We start from the raw sequence: 22,672 nt of genomic DNA, 5'->3' as shown, positions 1-22,672 counted from the left end.
TTGCTGAGTATTCACTGCAGCAAGAAAAGGAGAGCTGCATGACCAGTTCCTGCAACCTTACCGCACCTGAACATCCCCTGCTGATATCCTGTAAAGCTGGCTGTGGAGCACAGCCTGTCCTCAGAGACATTCTAGGTGGTCTCCACTTGCATAGGGAGTAAACAGCAGCACATTTACAATTAAGCACTTGAATCGGACCCCTGGATCAGCTGGCTACTTGAATATGTGTTTGCAGCACTATAATTTCACTTCTGCATATGGGTTGGAGAAAAAAAAATTAAAAAAAACCCCACACTTTAAAGAGTGTAAGAAAGCAGAAAAGTAGCCCAGAACAGCTGAGGGAGAAGCTCCTGATCATAAATCAAGCCTTTCAGTCATCTGTGATATCATTCCTTTGTGACAATTAAGAAATGTGAACTAAATAGTTTTTGTGCCCCAGATGAAGAGCAGAAGAAAGTCAAAATATCTTAAACAAAACGTGCTATAGAAACCTGAAGAATTAGATTAGAATGTCATGCTTAACTGTTCAGAATATCTAATCCAAAACCCATTTGACTCCATGGGATCCCTCTATGGGCTTTCACTTAGGCCTCAATATCAAACAAAAAATGTTGTCGGTTCACAGAATTCTCACCTTTACTGCAGCTGACACAGAAGAAACATTCCCATACTGGACATGCTTACAGAGATGATTACAGATGGCCCGAAGCGTTGGATGAACTTCCACACAAAATTTACATTTGTAGCCAACTACTTTCCTCTCCTTAAGTTTTGAAGCATCTTCCAAGTGTCCAAAAGCCTACTGAAGCACGTGAGTATTAATCAGTTATACTAATGTAATACTAAAACATGCTTCCAATATCTCACTTTTACGAATATACCCAGACCAGATTTGCACCTTAAGGGAAATTGCATTTAGTGTAAACATGTGCATTGGGTCTGGCAGAGATGGAGTTAATTTTCCCCATAGTAGCCCTCATAGTGCCGTACTTTGTATTGGTAGCTAGAAAGGTGTTGATAACACACCAGTGTTTTATCTACTGCTGAGCAGTGCTGGAACAGCATCAAGGCTGTCTCTCCAACATTCCCCACTTACCCACCCACCCCCAAAGGCTAGTAGGCTGGGGGTGGGTAAGATCTTGGGAGGGGACAAAGCCAGGACAGCTGACCCAAACTGACCAAAGAGATATTCCATACCATATGAGGTCTGCACAGAAATAAAAGCTAAGAAAAAGGAGGAGGAGGGGGGGAAATTCGTTATTAGATGTTTATCTTCCAGAGCAACCCCTACACGTACTGAAGCCCTACTTCCCGGGAAGCGGATGGACGTTTCCTGCTGATAGGAAGTAGAGAAAAAATCTTTTGTTTTCCTTTGCTTCTGGGCGTGGCCTTTGCTTTTGCTTTATTAAACTGCCTTTATCTTGACCCACAACTTTTTTTCCATCTTATTTTCTCCCCCCCATCCTGCTGAGGAGGGGGAATGATAGAGCAGCTTGGTGGGCACCTGGCATCCAGCCAAGGTCAACCCACTACAACATACTATTGTGCAAAACTTCAACCTCAATTTGCATTAAAGCCCTCACAATAGGTGGACAGGATGTAGACAGGAAAAACCTTGAGTTTCTGCATAAAAGTAATCCCCTATAAGACCGTTCATTTTTAACTTGCAAGACCAAGACATGTTCTTTCACGGTCCCCCCCTGCCCAACTGTATGCTTTTCTACAGCAAGTAGAGTTACTCCAGATGGGGAGAAGGGTACAGAAGAGAGTAGCAGAATTTGGTCCTCTGTTCACAGGAACACTTGTCCAAAGCTTGAAGTTATTGGACCGATGCACATAAACATCAGGTTCTTTATCAGAAAATGTACTGAAATAGATAAGCTTGAGAAGGAAATTGATGTGTTATTTCAAGGTACATTGATGAGGAGTAGAATGGGAAATGTGCTAAAGATTCTATGAGAAAGCAAACAGCAGCATTGCGATAGAAGAATAAATAACTGTCAGATAGAGATAGCCATTCGTAAGGGTGGGAAGAAGGAAAAAAGATAGGGAAAATCCTGAAGGAAACAATTGGAAGGAGCAGAGCTTTCCATGGAGCCTAGGAATAGGTGGAGAATGAAGGAATGTGGAGGAAAAGAAAGCTATTGGAAGTAGTCAACACAGATTCACCAAGGGGAAATGATGTCTGGTTAATCTGATAGCCTTCTACAATGGCAGGACTGGATGGATAGATGAGGGGAGGGCAGTGGATATTGTCTGCCTTGACTTCAGCAAGGCTTTTGACATGGTCTCCCACAGCATCCTCATAGGGAATCTTAGGAAGTGTGGGTTAGATGAATGGACAGTGGGGGGGATAGATAACTGGTTGAAAGACAGAGCTCAGAGGGTACTGATTAGGGGCACAGAGTCTAGTTGGAGGCCAGTGACAAGTGGTGTTCCACAGAGGTCAGTACTGGGTCCAGTCCTCTTCAATACATTCATCAATGACCTGGATGAAGGGATAGAGGGCACCCTCAGCATGTTCGCTGATGACACAAAACTGGGGGGAGGGGTGGCTGACACACCAGAAGGCTGTTCCACCATACAGAGAGACCTGGACAGGCTGGAGAGTTGGGTGGAGAGAAGCCTTATGAAATTCAACAAGGACAAGTGTAGGGTGCTGCACCTGGGGAGGAATAACCCCATGCACCAGTACAGGTTGGGGGCTGACCTGCTGGAGAGCAGCTCGGTGGAAAGAGACCTGGGAGTCCTGGGGGACAACAAGTTGACCATGAGCCAGCAATGTGCCCTCGTGGCCAAGAAGGCCAATGGCATCCTGGGGTGCATCAAGAAGAGTGTGGCAAGCAGGTCCAGGGAGGTCATCCTCCCTCTCTACTCTGCCCTGGTGAGGCCACAACTGGAGTACTGTGTCCAGTTCTGGGCTCCCCGGTTCAAGAAGGACAGGGAACTGCTGGAGAGGGTGCAGCAAAGGGCTACCAAGATGACGAGGGGACTGGAACACCTCTCCTATGAAGAAAGGCTGAGGGATTTGGGTCTCTTCAGTCTGGAAAAAAGACGGCTGAGGGGGAACCTTATCAACACTTATAAATACTGAAAGGGTGGGTGTCAGGAGGATGGGGTCAGGCTCTTTTAAGGTGTGCCTGGGGACAGGACAAAGGGTAATGGGCACAAACTTGAGCATAGGAAGTTCCACCTAAACATGAGGAGGCACTTCTTTACTTTGAGGGTGGCAGAGCACTGGAACAGGCTGCCCAGAGAGGTGGTGGAGTCTCCAACTCTGGAGACATTCAAAACCCTCCTGGACGCGTTCCTGTGCAGCCTGCTCTAAGGTGACCCTGCTCTGGCAGGGGGGTTGGACTAGATGATCTCCAGAGGTCCCTTGCAACCCCTATCGTTCTGTGAAGGAAATCAGAATATGTAACTGACTTATAGAGCCCATTGATACGCTAAGTCACGCATTAACCTGCGTTCATTTGGCTGTCAAAGAGAACATGCAAGTGGGTATTAGTAATAAGGAGCCTCTTGGGGTATAGAAGAACAGCTTGTGGTTTGTTTTTCTCCCCGGGGAGAGGAATCAGAGAAGGAGACCAGACACACAGATCCTTACCCTCTCGTTTGAAATCTGTAAAAGAACCATCTGCATATTTCTGCTTGCTCAAAAGCTGTTTCCTCCTCTCCTGACGTTTGGCACACTTCTGGAATTCTTCATTGTGACTATTCAAGTGTGAGGTCAGCTCTGCCATGCTATGCAATTTAGTATCACAGTGCTTGCACTGGTAGACAGCATTATGAGAGCAGGTGCTGCTTCCCAGTATGGTAAAATCTCTCTTCAAATCCTTGCTGTGGTGATCAGTGTAATGCATGCACAGCAGCTCTGCTGTGCTGAAGGATAGCTTGAAACATTTTTTGCATCTGAAGGGAAGCCACTCAGTTTCCTGAGCCTCACTCTCCACCTCAGGCTTTTCAAAGCCATTCCTTTTCTCAGCTAGAGTTGACTTTTCATGTTCATCAGCATACACGGCAGTGAAGTAACCCCCCAACTTGCTCTCATGCTGCTTCTTAGGAAGAACACCAGGGTGACGCTTCATGTAGTGGGACACAATACCTTTTTTGCTAAAAGACTGAAAGGAACAAAGTGAGCATTTCTTCTTTTCCACAGCCCTCCTCAGCTCCTCACTTAACTGAGGAATGTCATCTTTGGGAGGAGATGAAATGATAACTTTATTGGGTTTGTCGCTTACTGTTCTGGAGGCTGCTAAACAATGAGTGTAGTAAGCATCAATGTCATGCCTTTTCTGGTAGTGTGCTGCAAGCCCTTTGCGGATAGGATTGGTGTAGGAACACAAAGCACATTTGAAGAGGTTGTTCTTGCCTTCTGGTTGTGCCCGAACGTTATTATGTTTAATGCGGTAGTGCCTGGCTATCCCTTTCCGGGTAGAACAGAAGTACTTGCAGAGCTGACACCAGAACACTGTGTGAGACATTAAGTGAGAACTGGAGAAATGAGGTGCTGAGACAGAGACTTCTCCAACACCATGAGCAGCAATTTCTGGGGAGGCCTTGATTTCAGTTACCATGTCTGGCTCCACTGAGGCAGACACTTTTGGTGGTGACTGAGCAAAAACATCAAATTCAGGCTGATTATGGTATTTCTCATAGTGAATTTTGAGCTTCTCCAGTGTGCCGTGGGTGTAAGGGCATAGTTTGCACCGGTATGCACCATACCCTTGCTTGAAAATCCTACTCGTCTCTTCTATGTCATTCTGTGAGATGTCGTCCGACTGTTCCACATCATGCACAAAATCTTCAGCAGTGACTTTTACTGATGGGTGCCGTTTCTGGTAATGTGTAAGGACACCATGAATGCGTGTGTTAATGTATGGGCAATGTCTGCACTTGTACACAGCCCCTGGATTAATGTCTATGTCCTGTGCAAAGTCAGCAGCTTTCACTTTCATGCCAGGATGCTTTTTGCCATAATGTGTCAGGAGGCCATGCAAGTTATTGTACTCAGACTGGCAAACCATACACTGATATGGAGTGGAGGAGATGGCAGGGTTTGCAGAAGTCAGCTGAACAGTTTTTTCCTGGGAAAGGCTGGGGTTCTCCACATCCTGGTCCATCTGTGATGTTACCTGGTTTTCAGAATTAATCCTGACCCTAACTTCATCAAGCTGTGTGCCAATTTTCTCAGCAGCATCTTTCTCCTTAATGATATCTAACAATACAGATTCATCCCCATTCATAGCCCAAGGGTGAAAAGCCTGGTAGTGATTAGTAATATCCCAAATGGAAGATGCTTCAAAAATGCACTCTCTGCATTTATAGGTCTTTGCCTCTGTTAGCATCACTAGAGTAGGAGGGGAAGGATCCGGACCTGCCCAGAGTTTAGCTGCCATATATGTATAGTCAACATAATGTTCAGGATGTCTCCTTTGGTAATGCACAAGCAAACCACTCGGTTCTTCATGTGAATAAATGCACCATTCACAGTGATAACCAGCTTCTATCAAGCCATCCAAAAATGCCCATCTCAGAATGGATGTGACCGTTGCCTTCAGATTCGGGTGGTCTTTCTTAATATGCTTCCTCAATGCATAGAAGTAAGGTGATGTGTAGCTACACTGCCTGCATTTGAGGGCTCTCAGCTTTGTCTTGTCCTGTTCAGTGCTGGAGGTGTGAGCAGGCAGGCTGCCAGATGATTTCCTCTGGTTATGATGACAAAGGCTTCTAATGGTGGCTGTATGCTGCCTAATCACATCTGCGTTGGCTTTGAAATCACGATGCTTCTTTTGATAATGAATGAGCACACCTTTCACGGTCCGGTTTCCATAATCGCAGTGCTGGCAGAAGAACATTTCATTTTCAAGGGGATTCACGGAGCTCTCAAAACTGCCACATCTCAACTGCTGCACTGACATTGGCAGTTTCTGAATCCCAGGTGGCAGCTCGCCAGTCTTCATCATTGCCGCAGTAGGGGGTGCCTGTCTGATGTACTTGGCAGTGACCTTTATTTCTGGATGCCTTTTCTGGTAGTGGACAAGCACTCCCACAACTGAACGGTTGCTGTATGAACAGTGTTTGCAATAGTAGAGTTCAAGAGCAAGGTCTGGGGGCAGTGGTGGGGGAGGTGGAGGTTGAGAAGTCAAATTTGACAGTTTTGACACATCACAGTCATAAACAACCACAGAACTGACTGAAGGTGCCTTCTGATTTTCACATTCAGGACTAAAACTCTTTGTGGCACTTTTGTTAAAACTTGCTGGCACGGTAGTCCCATGAGCCATGGGGGTGGATGTTGCCATAGTTTTTGGAGCAGAATTCAAGATCTCTCTCAGTGTCTGAGACTTTGTGTTTAGCCCCTCTTGCTGCTCAACAACATAGCTTGAAAATATCATTGCATTGTTAATTTTCACTGTTGGGTGCATTCTTTGGTAATGCGGCATCAGGCTTCTAACATTTGGGCTAGTGTAAGAACAGAAGCGACAGCGGTAGATCAGATCAGAGTGATCAGAGTTCAATACATTCATAGCTTCAGGGTGATGCTCTTCATAGTGTTGCTGTAGATCTTCAAAGTTCGTATAGTCAATATAACACTCAAGGCATCTGTATACTGCACTGTGATCATTGGGATCCAAGATATACCTAAAGCTGAATTTTATGTAGGGGTGCATCCGTTGGTAGTGGGTGCTAACACTCCTGGCAGATTTGTTGCTAAAATCACAGTGTTTACAATAGTAAAGCCTGCCAGAGTCGTTAATCTCCCCATTTTCATTGTTCTGATCAGGGCCATACATATTTGGCTGGCTTCCCAGAACAGAGGCATTAGGACTCTGTCGATCTTTCATGTTAATGGAAGAAAAATAATCTTCCTCATCTTCAGATAGAGTGAGCTCGATCTCTGCTCCATTGGTGGAATTATAATCGTGATGCACGTTTCTGAAGTTTGCATCCTTCTGGGAATCATTAGTCTCTCTCCCCCACATTTGCTGGGGTGCATAAGAACTAGAAACCTCCACCACTGGTTCTGTTTGTTCTTCTTCTCTGTCTAATTCCACTTCTATCTCCACCTCATCTTCCTCCTCTTCCTCATCATCCTCTACGTTAATCACAGCATCTTCCTGCTGTTTGTTTTGGTTTATTTTGCTCTGCAGGTTGCTTGCTATTTCATCAATTCTAGTTCTTTTCTTCACTGGTGAGAGATCCAAAGGGCAGTCATTTGACACCTTCCGAGCAACCTTAGCAACAAAGTTAGTTTTAGACGAGAGACCAAGAATTGAGGTCTGGCTTTTCTTCACTGTGCTGACAGAGGTGAGAGCATCTGCCTCACTCTCTTGTGGCATGTTGGATGGCAGTCCATTGTATTTGGGTAAGTTGTCACAAAATGAGTGCTTGCGCTGCTGATGAACTCTGAGGCCTTTCAAAGTAGTGGTAGAATAGTTACACATTGTGCACTTATAAGGATGCTGTGAATGGGATTGAGGCAACTGCTGCTGTTGCTGCTGCACTGTTTCCATCATCCCAGCTGACTTCCTTCTGTTTATATTTACATTTTCATAAGAAACCGTGTTGTCATTCAAAGAGGAGACAATGTTTTCACCCTGAGAATTCACAGTGTCCCAGTCTGATGTTGTAACTGCATGACATTGCCTATGAGCTCCAAGCTTTAACGAACTTTTACAGGTGAAAGGGCATTCATCGCATTTGTATACAGCTGTCTTCCCAGACAGGTGGATATTTTCAATATGACGGGAGATGCTTCGGCGGTGCATTGTGAGGAAAGGGCAAAAAGGACATTGGAACCTGTTCATGTATCTTCTAAAGGGAATCCCTTTCATTTCCAACAGCTTGTTGCCATCAGATCCCACCAGTTGCTCTGCAGATATTCCTGAAGTCTGGTGGTCCACAGAGTTCAAGCCATTCTCACTGTCCACTTCATTTAGCTCTTCGTCTGAGCTGGAGTCATTTAGCATACTGTTTGTTTCCAAGTCAGCAGAATTTGTCATGTCAGCAACTCCATAGTGGGATCTGTCAGACAAATTAACTATACCCGAGTTGTGAGGTAATTTAGACTTCATTTGAGGATAAGACACAGAAGAAAACTTAGAGGATATAGAAGAGTTGGGACTGATAAGGGAATTGCCCATAGAGCTTCTTAAGTTTGAGACATCAGCATTCAACATATCACATCCTGTCACATTCATAGAGATATAATTAGAGTTTGGGGAGGCATTCTGGGCACTCTTACTCTGCACATCAAGTGCACTGGTTCTGTCTTGTTCCTGCCTCAAACTTGACAGTATTTTTACCATGCTGCGGTGCTTCTTCATCATATGGTCACACCAGCGCTCCCTTCGAGGTGTCTGGTAACTGCACCATTCACAGCAAAAGTTGCCTCTGGACTTTGTTAGAGGCTTGACCATGGACTCCAAAATGCTCCGTTCGACCACCTCTGCAGGCAATTCCTTGCAGGGTTCCTGCGCTGGCACAGAGGCAGATGTCAATTCAGATACAGCAGAGGCAGCAGTAGGAGTTAAACTCTCCTTCAAATTGTTTTTGTGATACATTTTCTGATACTTAATAATCCTTGTGCGCCTTGGTGATTTGTAGGTGCAGAACTGGCAAGAGAAAACTTTGCCAAACCCCTCATGCATCATGATGTTGTAATTTAAGGATCCAGCAGTGTGTGACCCTATTGAGCTCCCCCCAACTTCTGCTCCATGAACCTTGCGAGTGTGCTCTATGAGGAGGTTTTTAGATCGGAAGTAACGCACACAGAATTTGCACTGGAAAAACTTGTTGGTTGGTTTAGGATTTGGAGCCATATGTTGACCATGAAAACTTTGGCTCTGGCTATAACTTCCAGTCCCCATCTGAGTTGTTGCATTTTGCCCTAAAATAAGAATTTAAAAGTAAATATGTAAATAAATAAAATTAGACAGTTTCCCCCCATCTACCCTGTATGCATATGAATACACACACATCTTGAACACATTAATCACACCAGGATTCCCTCATTTATTTATGATTAGACCTGTGCATATGAGAACGGTCAGAAAACTAACAGATGTTACAGAAATTGGGATAGACAATTTCCAAAATAAGCCTCTTGAAATAAAAAGGTACACTAATAAAGTTCAAAACTCTTCTAGAGCTCATGGCAGTGTAAAGCAAGGAAAAGAAGCAATATGAAGAAGCATGTGAAAAATAGCAAGATGAAAAATCCAAACATGTTTGCATTTACAGAAAAAAATATGGCTGTAACTAAATATAATTCACTTCCATAGTGATAAAGATAACAGTTTTTAAAAATCACACTGAAACATACCAATTAAAAGGCACTGAAATAAGTCACATGTGAGACAAGGGCTTAAGGTTCAGGTTTACCTGCTATTTCATCTGCAATTGTAAATTCATCCTTTACAGAAGAAAATTCAATCTCAGTCTGGTTCCTAGCATTCATGGAGCCAGACCTTGGCTGGCTAGGGTTTTCCTCAGAGACATCTGTTGGCTGCAGAAAAGCAGTATGAACATCCTGAATGTGAGCTTTTAGGTCTTCATAGGATGGAGCTCGAAAATCACAGCCATCACACTGCAGCACCTCCATGGTTCAGGAATGATCTTCTGCATTAGAAAATTCTGCAAGAAAAACAAGGAAAGGAGAAGGAAAGAGGCAGGGGTTTGGTTTGGTTTGTTTTTCCCTGTTTTGTTGGGTTTGTGAGCTTTTTGTTTTGTTTTTTGCAGAAATGCCTTTAACTGAATTCTGAAAAATATATTAGCAGCTTCCTATCACATGACAATGATTTCCAGAAATACCATAATTACTGCAGCCTAAAACTCAACATTTAAGAGGCATCAAGGCATTTTTGATTCAAAGAAAGCCCTATCTAGGTAACTTGCAAGTTGATGTTATCAATGCTACAGTCAACCTTCTGACAAATGACTACTGTTTCAATGGACTTTTTCAATGGGCAGGTTTTCCATTACTCAGGAGAGAGCTGTTGTTAGGAAGTTTGTCTCATTCAGATACTAGCAGCTATACGCTAGAAGAACAACCACATTACTCCCAAAGATTCATGCACTGAAACTTACAAACAGATGTCAGTGGTTTCTGCTTATATAAGACTCTAACCTTCTTGGAAGCTGAGAAAGTCCTGCCAGTTTTATTACCAGCAATTAAAAAAACCCTTAAAATGGAAACACTTGTCTTTCTTTTCAAAATCCTATAATTCCTAACTTCAGTGGAAAACATAAGCATAATTGCAAAGTGAGATCTAAATATGTGTTGAGGAATGGCTATATGAGAACGGGCACGGCCCCATGCAGGACTGTCAGAAGTAAGCTATGCCTGCCTGCATGGAGAATTCCGAGTCACGCTGATAAGAAAGATGCTGAAGGCCGTGCTGACCTTCCTTAAGTCAGACAAACAACTTTGAGAAAGTAGACTGTGAGAGAACAGGAACAAACCCGGACCCAAGAAACCGCATGTAGGAGGAGTATGAATAATGTAATCTTTAGTGCACAGCCAATAGTTGTAAGACAAATAGGCATATCTAAGTGTAAGAGTATAAAAGTCTGATGAAGCTGCAATAAAGCTGAAGCCTGCTTTATCACTCATATTGAGTCGACTGCTTGTTTCCCTCGCTCGTCGCAAATATGTGTATCCAGAATAGAATGCTGTGCATTGGAATTAATTCCACCAAACACTGAGAACATCTCCACTCTTTATTATAACTCTTACAGAGTTCCATTATGGTCTGTCATTGGGGACATATCTTTGGTGGGATATGAATTTGAGGAAGAGATGGGCAGTAAGAAGAGTAGGAAGACTACAAAAGTACAATGGAAACATAAGTAACAGCAATCTTCCCTAAACACTTCATTACTTCATTGATTAATCATAGAATCATGGAATCTTCATGGTTAGAAAGGACCTTTGAAATCATCAAGTCCAACCATACGCACACACACAACAAACAAACAAACAAACAAAAAAACACCCCAACAACCTACAATCTCTGCCCTTCAGAGCATGCCCTGAAGTGCCAAATCTAGACGTTTCATAAATACCTCTAGGGATGGTGACTCAACCCCCTCCCTGGGCAGGCTGTTCCAGTGCCTGACCACTCTTTCAGTAAAGTAATTCTTCCTAATATCTAATCTAAACCTCCCCTGCCGCAACTTCAGACCATTTCCTCTGGTCCTGTCATTATTCACCTGGGAGAAGAGGCCAACATAGTCTCCCACAGCATCCTCATAAGGAAGCTTAGGAAGAGTGGGCTAGATGAATGGACAGTAAGGTGGATAGATAACTGGTTGAAAGACAGAGCTCGGAGGGTCGTGATTAGGGGCACAGAGTCTAGTTGGAGGTCAGTGAGGAGTGGTGTCCCCCAGGGGTCAGTACTGGGTCCAGTCCTCTTCAATATATTCATCAATGACCTGGATGAGGGGATAGAGGGCACCCTCAGCAAGTTCGCTGATGACACAAAACTGGGAGGGGTGGCTGACACACCAGAAGGCTGTTCCACCATACAGAGAGACCTGGACAGGCTGGAGAGTTGGGTGGAGAGAAGCCTTATGAAATTCAACAAGGGCAAGCGTAGGGTGCTGCACCTGGGGAGGAATAACCCCATGCACCAGGACAGGTTGGGGGCTGACCTGCTGGAGAGCAGCTTGGTGGAAAGAGACCTGGGAGTCCTGGTGGACCACAGGATGACCATGAGCCAGCAATGTGCCCTCGTGGCCAAGGAGGCCAATGGCATCCTGGGGTGCATCAAGAAGAGTGTGGCAAGCAGGTCCAGGGAGGTCATCCTCCCTCTCTACTCTGCCTTGGTGAGGCCGCACCTGGAGTACTGTGTCCAGTTCTGGGCTCCCCAGTTCAAGAAGGACAGGGAACTGCTGGAGAGGGTGCAGCAGAGAGCTACCAAGATGATGAGGGGACTGGAACACCTCTCCTATGAAGAAAGGCTGAGGGATGTGGGTCTCTTCAGTCTGGAAAAAAGACAGCTGAGGGGGGCTGTCTTACACCCTCAAAGTAAAGACGTGCCTCCTCATGTTTAGGTGGAACTTCCTATGCTCAAGTTTGTGCCCATTACCCCTTGTCCTGTCCCCAGGCACACCTGAAAAGAGCCTGGCCCCATCCTCCTGACACCCACCCTTTCAGTATTTATAAGCATTGATAAGGTTCCCCCCTCAGTCGTCTTTTTTCCAGACTGAAGAGACCCAAATCCCTCAGCCTGCAATCAGTTAGTATGTGTCCTTTCATAATGTTATTTAATAGTCCTTGTGCATAAGGGGAGGTTAGTCCATGCTGCATAATCGTTTTCCGCATTTCTCTAACCAGCTCCCACCTTATCGGTTCCCAGGTGTTCGTCCCATTTTGATTAAACAGTACCGGACAGGCGATGGCAGTAGTGGCTTCTATATCGCTGTCCTGTAATGCCTGTTTACGTAAATTCTGCCAGTGTTGAGCAGGATTATAAGTTGCAGTGACCGCCGGACTTGGTGCCGGACTTGGCAAGGAATTGCCCCAACCCGGTAACACAGGAGACCGCGGCGGTATCAACGTCACATCTAGCGGGGGTGCTAATGGCGCAGCCGGACAGTTTGGGGGATCAGGTTTCCCCCCCTCTGTCTGAGTGGTAATCGGGCTGTCCGGTGCCACAGCTGCAATGGCAGCTGCTGTGGCATTTCGTTCGGATTTTACCTGCTGTTAAGTATCTTTAATCAACCTCCAGGTTGTCAAAACCTTTGTGGCAGTCGCATCCCCTTTTGTTTCAGCCTCAAATAAAGTTTCGCCCGCTAGCTCCCAACTTGATAATTGGAAAGCCGTTGTAGAATCAGCGGCAAGACCCTTGCTTTTTAGCCATGCCAGTAAAAGTTGAAAAGTTCCTTCATCATATTGAATATCCCTTCTACTTAAAAACTTTCCTAATATACATACAATTGCCTTTTCCTCTGAGGAAATTTTCAATCCAATCCTCACACATCCCTGGCTGCTCACCTTTTCCTGGTGATTATTCGCCTGGACTGCAGCTCTCCTTCCCGCTGCCTTTTTTCTCGTTCAGCCAGGCTGCTCCACCGGTCGTACGTTCCTATGATTTTTGTCTCTGTTCGGGCACCATTTGTGGAGCATGGATTCATGGACTCTAGCGGGGTACAGACCAAAGACCTTTATTGCAACAATCTGACAGGCTTTATAGCTATACACACTCTCCACGTGCAAGTTGTGTTCTGCTGATAGGTTGAAGGTTGACTGCCACACGCTTCTCTACTTCTTCCGATTGGTTTCTGCTGTCTGCCCACGAGGGGCAACAACTTCATTCTCACATCCTGTTTCTTACTGATTCTTACTTGGTTTTCTGTTCTCACAAACCCTCTCTCAAGGATGCAGCTTTATCTCATCAAGGTCGAACAGACCTATGCTGCTCTCTATTCCCACACCAAAACAATGTTCCCTTGGCTCTTAGTTGTATCCAAGCCCAATTGTGGATGCAATCTATGACAGCCACAATCATAAGGGAAGGTGAAGAAGGCACCTTGCCCACTGAAATTCGAAAAGTAATATGGGATAACGCAACTGAATTTGAGAAAAAATTTCAGTCCTGGTGGTATCTGGTTAATTTCACCTATGATCCCATTGAGAGCAAGGCCACAGCTTTTGTCCTAACGATATGCAATGCTTTGGTATACACCATATACCCAATCATTGCGCTGGGGTTGAATCACCAAGGAGCCATACTCTATCCAATAGAGCACAGAGTGTGGGCACAACAAAATGAGAATAAATGGCAAACTGTTGATGTTGACGCATGCATTTCACGAGACCAACAAGGATTCATTTGTGAGAGTAATACCTTCAAAGTGCAAGACATTTGTCTTGACACCAACCAGAATGTTTGTCACTTTGAGATACATCCCGATGAAACCCCAGAGACTGTGCTTGTATATATTGGGAAAGGGTGCGTTTCCATGAGGTCTCCCTGTAGTCTTGTATTCGTAGATGACATAGTGGTGGATATAAGTAATCACTCAAATCTTTGTGTTTGTAACTTTACTAACATTATCGGATGTGACTTCAGTTATTCAGCTCCTGTTATGTCTTTTCAATTGCTACAATCTAATTATACGTTGATTGGAGATTTATTACCTACCCCTATCAGAATGAATCTCTCGCCGGTGAAGAAGCTGCTACAACGCGATGAATTGAAGCGACTGTTGAAAGAGGCCCAAGAAAATGGACAGAGAACTTTGATTACCGTCCATCATGATGTTGAAGAACTACACCAAGTGCTGGAAAGAGTCAAGAGAGACGGAGGACATGAATGGGGAAGACAATCTTTTTGGATGGTCGCCGACAGCTACAGGACTTTATAACAAGATGCTCCATCCTCTTGTTGTTCTACTAATACTCACTGTATTGTGCTTTGCTTTGACAATTGTTTTGTATGTTAGACTTTGGATTACGATGAAAAGTTTAACTCGTTTGATCACTCCACGAGATGTATTGGCACTTGATATCCCTCACCACAAGAACACATGTGATCTTTCCTATCAGTATTGATTATCGTGGAGCTTGAGTGACTGTAGTCACGGGGTGGATTATGTGGAATAAATACTAAATTGGCTAAAAAATACAAAAGTACAGCATTGTTCACACACTAAGGAAAAGTATAAATCAATAGGCTTCTGAGGTAGAAAACAGCCGCAGCTGGCATGAAGAATACAACACCTGTGGTTCCCTGATAAGGATGCTTGTGAAGCTACATGAGGTACGGGGCGGGATGCAATTATTCCGCGGCTTTACCTTATGATGTATAGCAGATACGGGAATGGGATGGTACCATGAAACAGATAAGCTGCCAATTAGCTGCCCGCTCGATATTCAGAGCCAACATTTTGTCAAATTTTGATGAGATGCTGTCCTTTGTGCGAACTTTGCTCGTTATAATGTCATTATAATACCAAAACACACCTCCATCCCAAAGGCTACCCGCCTCCAAGGTGCGACCTCCTTCTTGAGTCTGCGCCCTGAATTTCTCGTAAACTATACCTTTAATTGTGAAGCGAGAGAATTTTACACCAATCATGATAAAAGCATGTATGACTAAAGTCACTCAAACTCCACCTTGAAGATAACAAATAGTATAAAAATAGCCTGAGAGAGGGGGGATACCCAGGGAAGGCACCATCTCAAAGAATTCCATCACTGACTTCTGGGATCAGTCAACGGGCTGAGCCTCTCTTCCCCCTCATAGGGACGCCTTTGGGTAAGACTTCGATTATACCGAGTGCTTCCTCAGGAAACTTAGAAATTTCTCTAGACAATCTCTTTCCTACATTTATAGCCAGGCTGTATAGTTTATAACTTTGTTGCGCGTTTTGTATATGTAACAATACTTTCATTTGCACGTGCTTTGCAGACAGTGTATTTATCACCGGCAATCCTAAGAACCTATATATCTGTTGTTTAAATAAACTGCACTGTTTAAGTAGCTAGTCGTTTCGGTTTCTCATTGAACGCGACCAAAGACTCGAGAGTGGCCGTGCTAGTTCATGAGCACGACCAGACTGAAGGTGCAGTCCACTATTAGTGTATCCAAATCGTAATAGTTTAATACATATTAAACGCGACTGGACTGATAGTGCTGAATTGGGCATCACTCAGAATTTAAACCTAGCCGCACCTGGCCTCCCACCTTGGTTAGGAGTGTTAGAACGCAAGGGGGTTTATTTTCTTCCAAAACCGCTTTGCCCCTTTCATGCAACACCCACTCAGCTGATGCAGCTGTCTATCTAAAACAGTCCCCTTTGTGTTATTTTCAGCTTCCTTTACGATAGGTGTGGTCACTTCCTACATTCTTTTCTGAGCTTCATGAGCGCATCACCCTTGCCTATCTTCCCTGAGCCTTCTTCCACTGTAGGGGTTCGTTGATCGGTCACACCTTGGTTCCCAGTTCACCTTCCTTCATGGAGCAGTTCTCCTCTTGTTGCTCCTTGACAGCTCAGGCCTTGTTGAGCCCTGAGCTGAGCGCCACAGAGTCTGGCTCTCAGGCTGGGCAGGGACTTGCCCCCATGGCTCCCCCACAGCTCCAGGCTGACCTCCAAACCCTGCATGAAGCTGTAATCAGCATGCAGAGGCAGGTCACAGCCTGGATGACATCTTGTCTTTTTCAACTGCTCAAGAGGCTCACGTAGACTACATGCAGGAAGTCTCAAGTGACTTGCGACAGAAACATCTCTATGCCAAATTCAATAAATGCTCCTTTAAGAAACTGAAATGGGCATTCACTACAGCTCCATTCCTAGACTACCCAGACGGCCTTTCATTGTAGAAGTGGATGCCTTAGACGGATCCATAGGGGTCATCCTCTCTCAGAAGGTCAGCCCTAAGCAGGAACTCCACCCCTGTGCCTTTTTCTCTCAGCAGCTCGCTCCCACTGAGACAAATTACAATATCTGGGACAAGTTGCTCTTGGCAATCAAAGCTGCCTTTCACCTCCTCAAGGGGGCAAAAGACCCAACAGTGTTGCTAACCAACCACCATAGCCCGGAATATTACTGAGACATGACGTGTCTCTCTCTCAGCCTTGCCCTCTAGGCTTCTCTCTTTTTGCACTTTCACTTCATTCTCACCTAATGTCCAGGGCAGCAGAATGGCAAGGCCAATGCCTTGTCATGGAAGGGGGACTCAGACGCTTCGTCATCACCACAGCAGAGGATAATCTCACTGCAGTAGTTAGAGAAACCACTGCAAATTGGAGCACTTCTAGCAAAGCATTGTGCTGGCACGGCCTAACTTAGCCTGCAAAAACAGGACAGCTGCCCATATTGGGGGAAGAAGCTGTACGTCCTGAGGAGACTGCTGCAAGTACAGGTCCTCCATCAATGTCGCCATGTACCGGCAGCCAGATGCGTGGGCTGATGGAAGATACAACACCTGATTACCTGGACCTACTGGTGGTCCACAGTACAGGCCACAGTCCATGGACTTCATAGTAAACCTCCCCCCCCCCTGCAGAGCAATAAAGCCATCCTAGTGAACACCTGTGTTCATACCAAAAGGCCTCTGCAAAGACCACAGGGTCTCTTGCAGACCCTCAGACCCTCCCCACTCCTGACCAGTCTTGGAAGTTGATGTCCATGGACTTCATAGTAGACCTGCCCCCCTCACAGGGCAACACAGCTGTCCTTGTGACTGTGGAACTCTTCACTGAGATGGCTCACTTTGTTCCCCCGGGAAATTGCCCACAGACTGCCTGACTTCCTAGAGCACATTTTCTGATGCCATAGCCTTTCCCAGACAGCATCATTACTGACTGGAGGAAGGGAGGGGGAAGCAGTTTACAGCCAGATTTTGGAAGGAGCTTGTAGGGCTCTTCCCCATACAAACTTGCCTCTTGCCCTCTCACCACCCCCAGACCAATGAGCAGACAGAGAGAGTGAATCAGATCCTGGAACAATATCTCTGGCATTACAGTAATTTTCTCCAAGATGACTGGGTCACCCTCCTCCCATTGGCAGAGTTTGCTTACAGCAATAACATCCTTGCATCTGAAGAGCAGACCCCATTCTTTGCTAACTTTGATTTCCACCCCCAGAGTCACCCAACCACAGCAGCTGCTTCACACACACCTGCAACTGGTGACCTGCTTGCACAATTCCAGCAAATTCACATCCTCCTCATAACCCAGCTGGACAAAACCAAAAGTGCCTACAAAAGGTAAGCAGGCAGATGGCATTGCCTGGCCACAGCCTTCTCCATTGGTCACTGGGTTTGACTTTCCAGCAAGCACATCCAGACTGCCTGACCATCTGCCAAGCTGGACCATCGTTATTTGGGGCCTTCCACCATGGCTGACCAAATCAACCCAATTACCTGCTACCTGGAGCTCCCATGATCCTGGAAGATTCACCCACTTGTTCATGTCTCCCTCCTGAAGCCTCATCACACAGACCCCATCCACTGCCAGCCTGTGACACAACCTGTTGTTATCACCACTCCTGCTGTGCTCACCCTCCTCATATACTGTGGGGATATATCCTGGTTGGTTAGGTCATTGCCCCTGCCTTTTCTGTAATTACCCTTTGTTTTTAACTTCCCCCCCCCCCCCCCCATAGAGCAGTTCTGCTCTTGCTTCTACTCGTCAATAACAGTGTGAGAAGTTACAGGCAGTGCCATGAACAGTGGGGAGAAAGAAGTAGGAACAAAGCAGGAATCAGTTTGATGCTGCCAAAAGTCACCCTACAGACAGAGCAGCCTCCCTGTGGGGCGCTATGAGTAGCCTGCATTCTAGCTAGTGCACTGATGGTACAGAGTGCATGCATCAGGTAGGGACCCACGCCTTCAGTGTGTGTACACAACCTCATGGGGTGCTCTCTCACCAGTAATGTAGGGAGCAGCATGGCTTCACATAAAGCTGGATCATCCACGTCTCCCACAGGAAGTGGGTGCAAGTAGAAATACCCACATTCCCAGGAGAGCGTGTGCATATAACTGTGTGAATGTGGGTGGGGGGGGATTAAAACTTCTTGGGGTTAGTTATAGAAGGGTGTTTAAAATTTTTTAAGTGTTTACTAATATTTTGTAAGTGTGTAGTATTGTGCTTTATGTGTTGAATTCCTGGTATTGATCCTGAATGTATTGTTTGCTCGCTGATTGCTGGCTAATTATGTCATTAATAAATCAATAAATCATTTGGATCCTGATTTGATTTAAACTACATGGGTTCACCAGCTTTTTTCCTGCAACAGAAGTATGAGGGCAGCGAAAAGGAGGGTGAAGACATGGGAAAAGGAATAATTTATGCAAATTATGGGATCAGGGCTGTCTGGAGGCACCTGCTGGACAGCCCTGCGCTGGATCACTGCCGCCTAAATCAAGACGTTAACAAAGCCTGTTGTTTTGACCATGCCATGCAAATCAAACCTTCTTCTGTGGTCAGAAGGATGGGAGGGAAGGGGGGCTGCTTTCCCTAGCTAGCAGGAGAACACTCTGACAGGATGGGTCAAGCATCCTGGTATTGCCATATCAGTGCCCATTCTAGTCATGATGGCATTTTGATAATCAGTGCCTAACATCTGACAGTCGTCAGGATCCTGATCTGAAGTCAGCAGACTAAATCAGTATGTCTGGGAAGGAGGGTCTGGTTACAGAGGGAAAAGGCCCTCCGGGGGAAGCAGATGGGTGCTTGGAATGGGTAGGGAAACTGATGGAAAGGCATGCATGGAAAGGGGGGGGGCAGCATGGACAGATCCTGAGCCATGATCCTCCCAGATGAAATGGAGAAATTGGATGGGAAACATAGTCACTAACTACTCTAAGAATGAGAAATTATGTAAGGCCACCCCAGGATTTCTGCATCACTGAAGCCCCCCCTGGTCCCACAGCCTGCAGCTCTGACTCCCTGGATTACTGATAGGATCTACTGCTGTGACCACACTGCCTCTAGTGCTGTGGGACCAGTGACCCTGTTGGTGAGGTCATTGCTTGACCTGTGTTGTGGCTGCCCTCAGCTTCTGGCTCGCCTTCCTTGAGGGGGTAGCCCTGCTCTTGCTGCTCCCTGACAGGCGTTTCAGTACCTAAGGTAGTCTTTTAAAGATTAAAAAGTGACCCCACTTGATGAGTAAGTAGTCTAAATGATCGTTTTAAAGTAGACAGGGCTTTAGCAATGATAAAGAATGCCTATTCATGTCATCACGCCATTACACACTAGCTTACATACATGACCAGTTCTGCTCCCTCTCGTTTGTTAACTGAGAGAGGCTACAGAATTCTCAGGGAACAGTAAGAGTGATTGCTTTGTGAGGGAGGGCAAGCTGGGAGACAAGGGTGACAGCAAGGCAGGCCAGGGCAGTGACCTCACTTACAAGGTGTATAGCCCCACTCTCAAGGTTCAGTGAGGGCTGGCTGCTCCCTAAGGGAAGAGGAGCCAGGAGCTGAGCATGATAACAAGGCCAGCAGAAGCAGTGACCTTGCCAGCAAAGGCCCAGTCCCACAGTACCTGAGTGAGACAATCAGGGCAGGCCCAGGGGACGATAGCCGGATTCAACCAAGAGTCCCAATTGCCAGGCAAGCGTGTAGTGATGAGGCAGGTTTAAGGCCAGGCTGGGAAGTCTGTCCCCAGGTCAAGGTCTGCATCAGTGGGGTCTATGGCCAGGTACAGGCATGGCCGTGGTGTAGTTGTAGCTCAGGTGGGGTCCAGCTGCTAGAGCCTCGGCTTAAAAGCAGCTTCCAAAGGAAGTGGGGGTGGGTCTGGCTGAGGCCTCCCAGCAGTGCTACCTGGGAGTGCTCTCCCCAAAGTCACCAGAGCGGGGGCGGGGGGGGGGAAGCACACTCTGCCCTCAGCTATGCTATATCTAAGTTAGCCCTGAGCCCAGGCAGCCAAACCTCCAGGAGGAGGGACTGCTCTCAGGGCCCTTAAACCCACAGTATCTACCTGGGTGAAGAGAGCAGAGCAGGTAACCAGGGCCAGACAACAGTCCAAATAGCCAGGCGAGTTCATAGTGATGGACTGGCTCATTTTTGAAGTCTAAAATATTGCAGTGCTTTACTGAATGTTGGATTGTTAAGAAAAATTTCCAAACTATTAAAGCCAAATCATATCATTACGTACAAAGGAAAGATTCCCAACAAAACCATACCAGGTGCTGGACAACGCTGCAATGAACACAGGTTATCTATGTGGATGCAGAAGATTAGCCATTACAAGAGAAATTAGTCAAATGTCTTGAAATGCTTTATCACCTACAGACTGATGATGAAGGTTCCTTTTTCACACAAACCATGATTAGCAAGGGCTTGAATGAAAGCTGAGAGGCAGAGGCTCAACCTAAATAAAATGGCAGTGATTCTGGGAACAGCAACCTAGGTGATAATAGGTATGATATCAATCCCTTCAGCTTCTCAGTCTGGGTCTGAGGAAGACAGTGTTTTAAGAATGAACATTTGGGGCATGTGTGTGCATTTGAGAAGATGAGAAAACAAGAACACTACACATAGTCAAAACCCTTCTTAAAATATCAAATTTCAAAACCACTTCCCGCTTCTTTCCCTAAATAGAACAAAGTACTCATTCTTCCTTCTACATTACTTGTCAAGTAAAGTAACTTCTAAAAGAAAGCTGTATCTTAGATTGCCAGAGCACATGAACAGCAGCCAATAATTTTCCCCTCAACAGCAAGAAAATGTTTTCCACAGCCAGGGAGCTCTAACAACCAAATAGATATTTACTGCACTTTATACACACACACAGAGAAAAAAACAAACCAAAACCAACTACTGCTGTAGAACAAGCATAAGAGAGTTCAACCAAAAGCCATCTAAAGAAAAAAGCAACAGATAAACAAAAACGGGAGGAAAGCAGCACCTCGACATCAGCATGTTCACATGAAGGGAGAGTCACTAGAAAATTTTTAACACGCTCCCTGACATTTTGCATTCTTGTTTGAAGAGGAGGGAGTGTAGTCAGAGCATCCCTCCATGGTTTTGCAGCATTATCCTTCTCTCCTCTCTTCCAGGTAAGACATTCCAAATCATCTCCTTAAGAGTTACACTGAAAACATTCCTAACCCTTCCCCAGTCAGGCTTCTGACCAGCATGTGGTTGGGGATGGTTGCTGCCAGTAACTTTTGCCAGATGACCACCTTGCTGAGGGATAGGGCAGGATGACTCAGATTTGTGGCTCCCCCCTACATCTTGCATCTCATTCAGGTTTTCAACTCTATGTTTAGCTGACATGGTTCTATCGGAACTTCTGATATGAAGCAGACACCATATAATAAGACCTGATGAGAGGTTTTCAAGTGCAAGAATCTTGGGAAAAAAAAAGATTTAAAAACTTTTTCTCAGACAACATAGGTTAGAATGATTATGTGTGCACGCAAGGTTAACATTGAGAAAAGGGGATATAAGGAGCACGAAAAGAAGAGCAAAAGCTTTTTTTTAAAAAAAAATCTAGCTCAGATTTTCCAAGGGTTTGTATATTCACAGTCACACTTATTAGTAACCTGATAAAACATTATTCTTTCCAAGAAAAGAAGCAGGCAATATGTTTTAAGTAATTTTACCCTGGAATGAAATAGCCCACAGCACAAACAACACATTTTTGAGTGTCTGTGATACTACTTTAAGATAGGCATGAAAACATGTGTGTTGTAGCATCATTTCCAATATGGAAAAATAATGCAAACATAGAAAGGAAGTGTTAGGACATGGACTGAGCTAAAAAAATATAACTATCTATTCAACTACAAAGAGCAACTGAAGAGTTTTTAATATTGAATTCGAGTCACTTAGTTAAATATGTTTGCATTGTTGCTTTTAGACACAGGACAGCTACATTTTGCTGCATGTCATTGCATTTCACTGAATTGAGGCTGTACTGTACACTGAGTTATCGTGTCTGTTAGTCATTTTAACTGAGACAGGATTACCAGACATATCTTCACCATAAAAACTACAAGATGTTAGTCCTGAATTGCCTTTCAACTGCATATAGGCAAATCCAGGGCATTTTCAGTAGTGTTTGTCCACTGACGCCAACAGAAAAATCAGGACAGGGAAAGAGACGATGGTTTATGTGTGTGTATCTCCAATGTGTGTGTCTTCCTCTGTGCATCAGTGTATGTGTACACGCATGCATCTGAGTGTCTCCTTCTGTAGGGGTGTGCG

General features: G+C 45.2%; 1 protein-coding gene across 1 annotated transcript in view; it reads right to left on the bottom strand.

The window, feature by feature from the left end:
- LOC141736757 (zinc finger protein 462-like) overlaps positions 1–22,672 on the bottom strand; it is an 84,285-nt gene that overhangs the window by 54,164 nt on the left and 7,449 nt on the right. Inside the window, exons 2-5 of the mRNA XM_074571327.1 lie at positions 9,388–9,639; positions 3,608–8,893; positions 882–898; positions 635–799 (exon numbers count right to left, since the gene is read on the bottom strand). Of these exons, the coding sequence (XP_074427428.1) occupies positions 635–799; positions 882–898; positions 3,608–8,893; positions 9,388–9,607 (5,688 nt within the window). The 5' untranslated portion in view covers positions 9,608–9,639. The remainder of the gene's footprint in view (positions 1–634; positions 800–881; positions 899–3,607; positions 8,894–9,387; positions 9,640–22,672) is intronic.

The sequence above is a fragment of the Larus michahellis genome, unplaced genomic scaffold (assembly GCF_964199755.1).
Source record: "Larus michahellis unplaced genomic scaffold, bLarMic1.1 SCAFFOLD_115, whole genome shotgun sequence".
Taxonomy (NCBI): domain Eukaryota; kingdom Metazoa; phylum Chordata; class Aves; order Charadriiformes; family Laridae; genus Larus; species Larus michahellis.
Note: the sequence above shows the minus strand (reverse complement) of the source record. Positions and strands in the feature narration are given on the sequence as shown.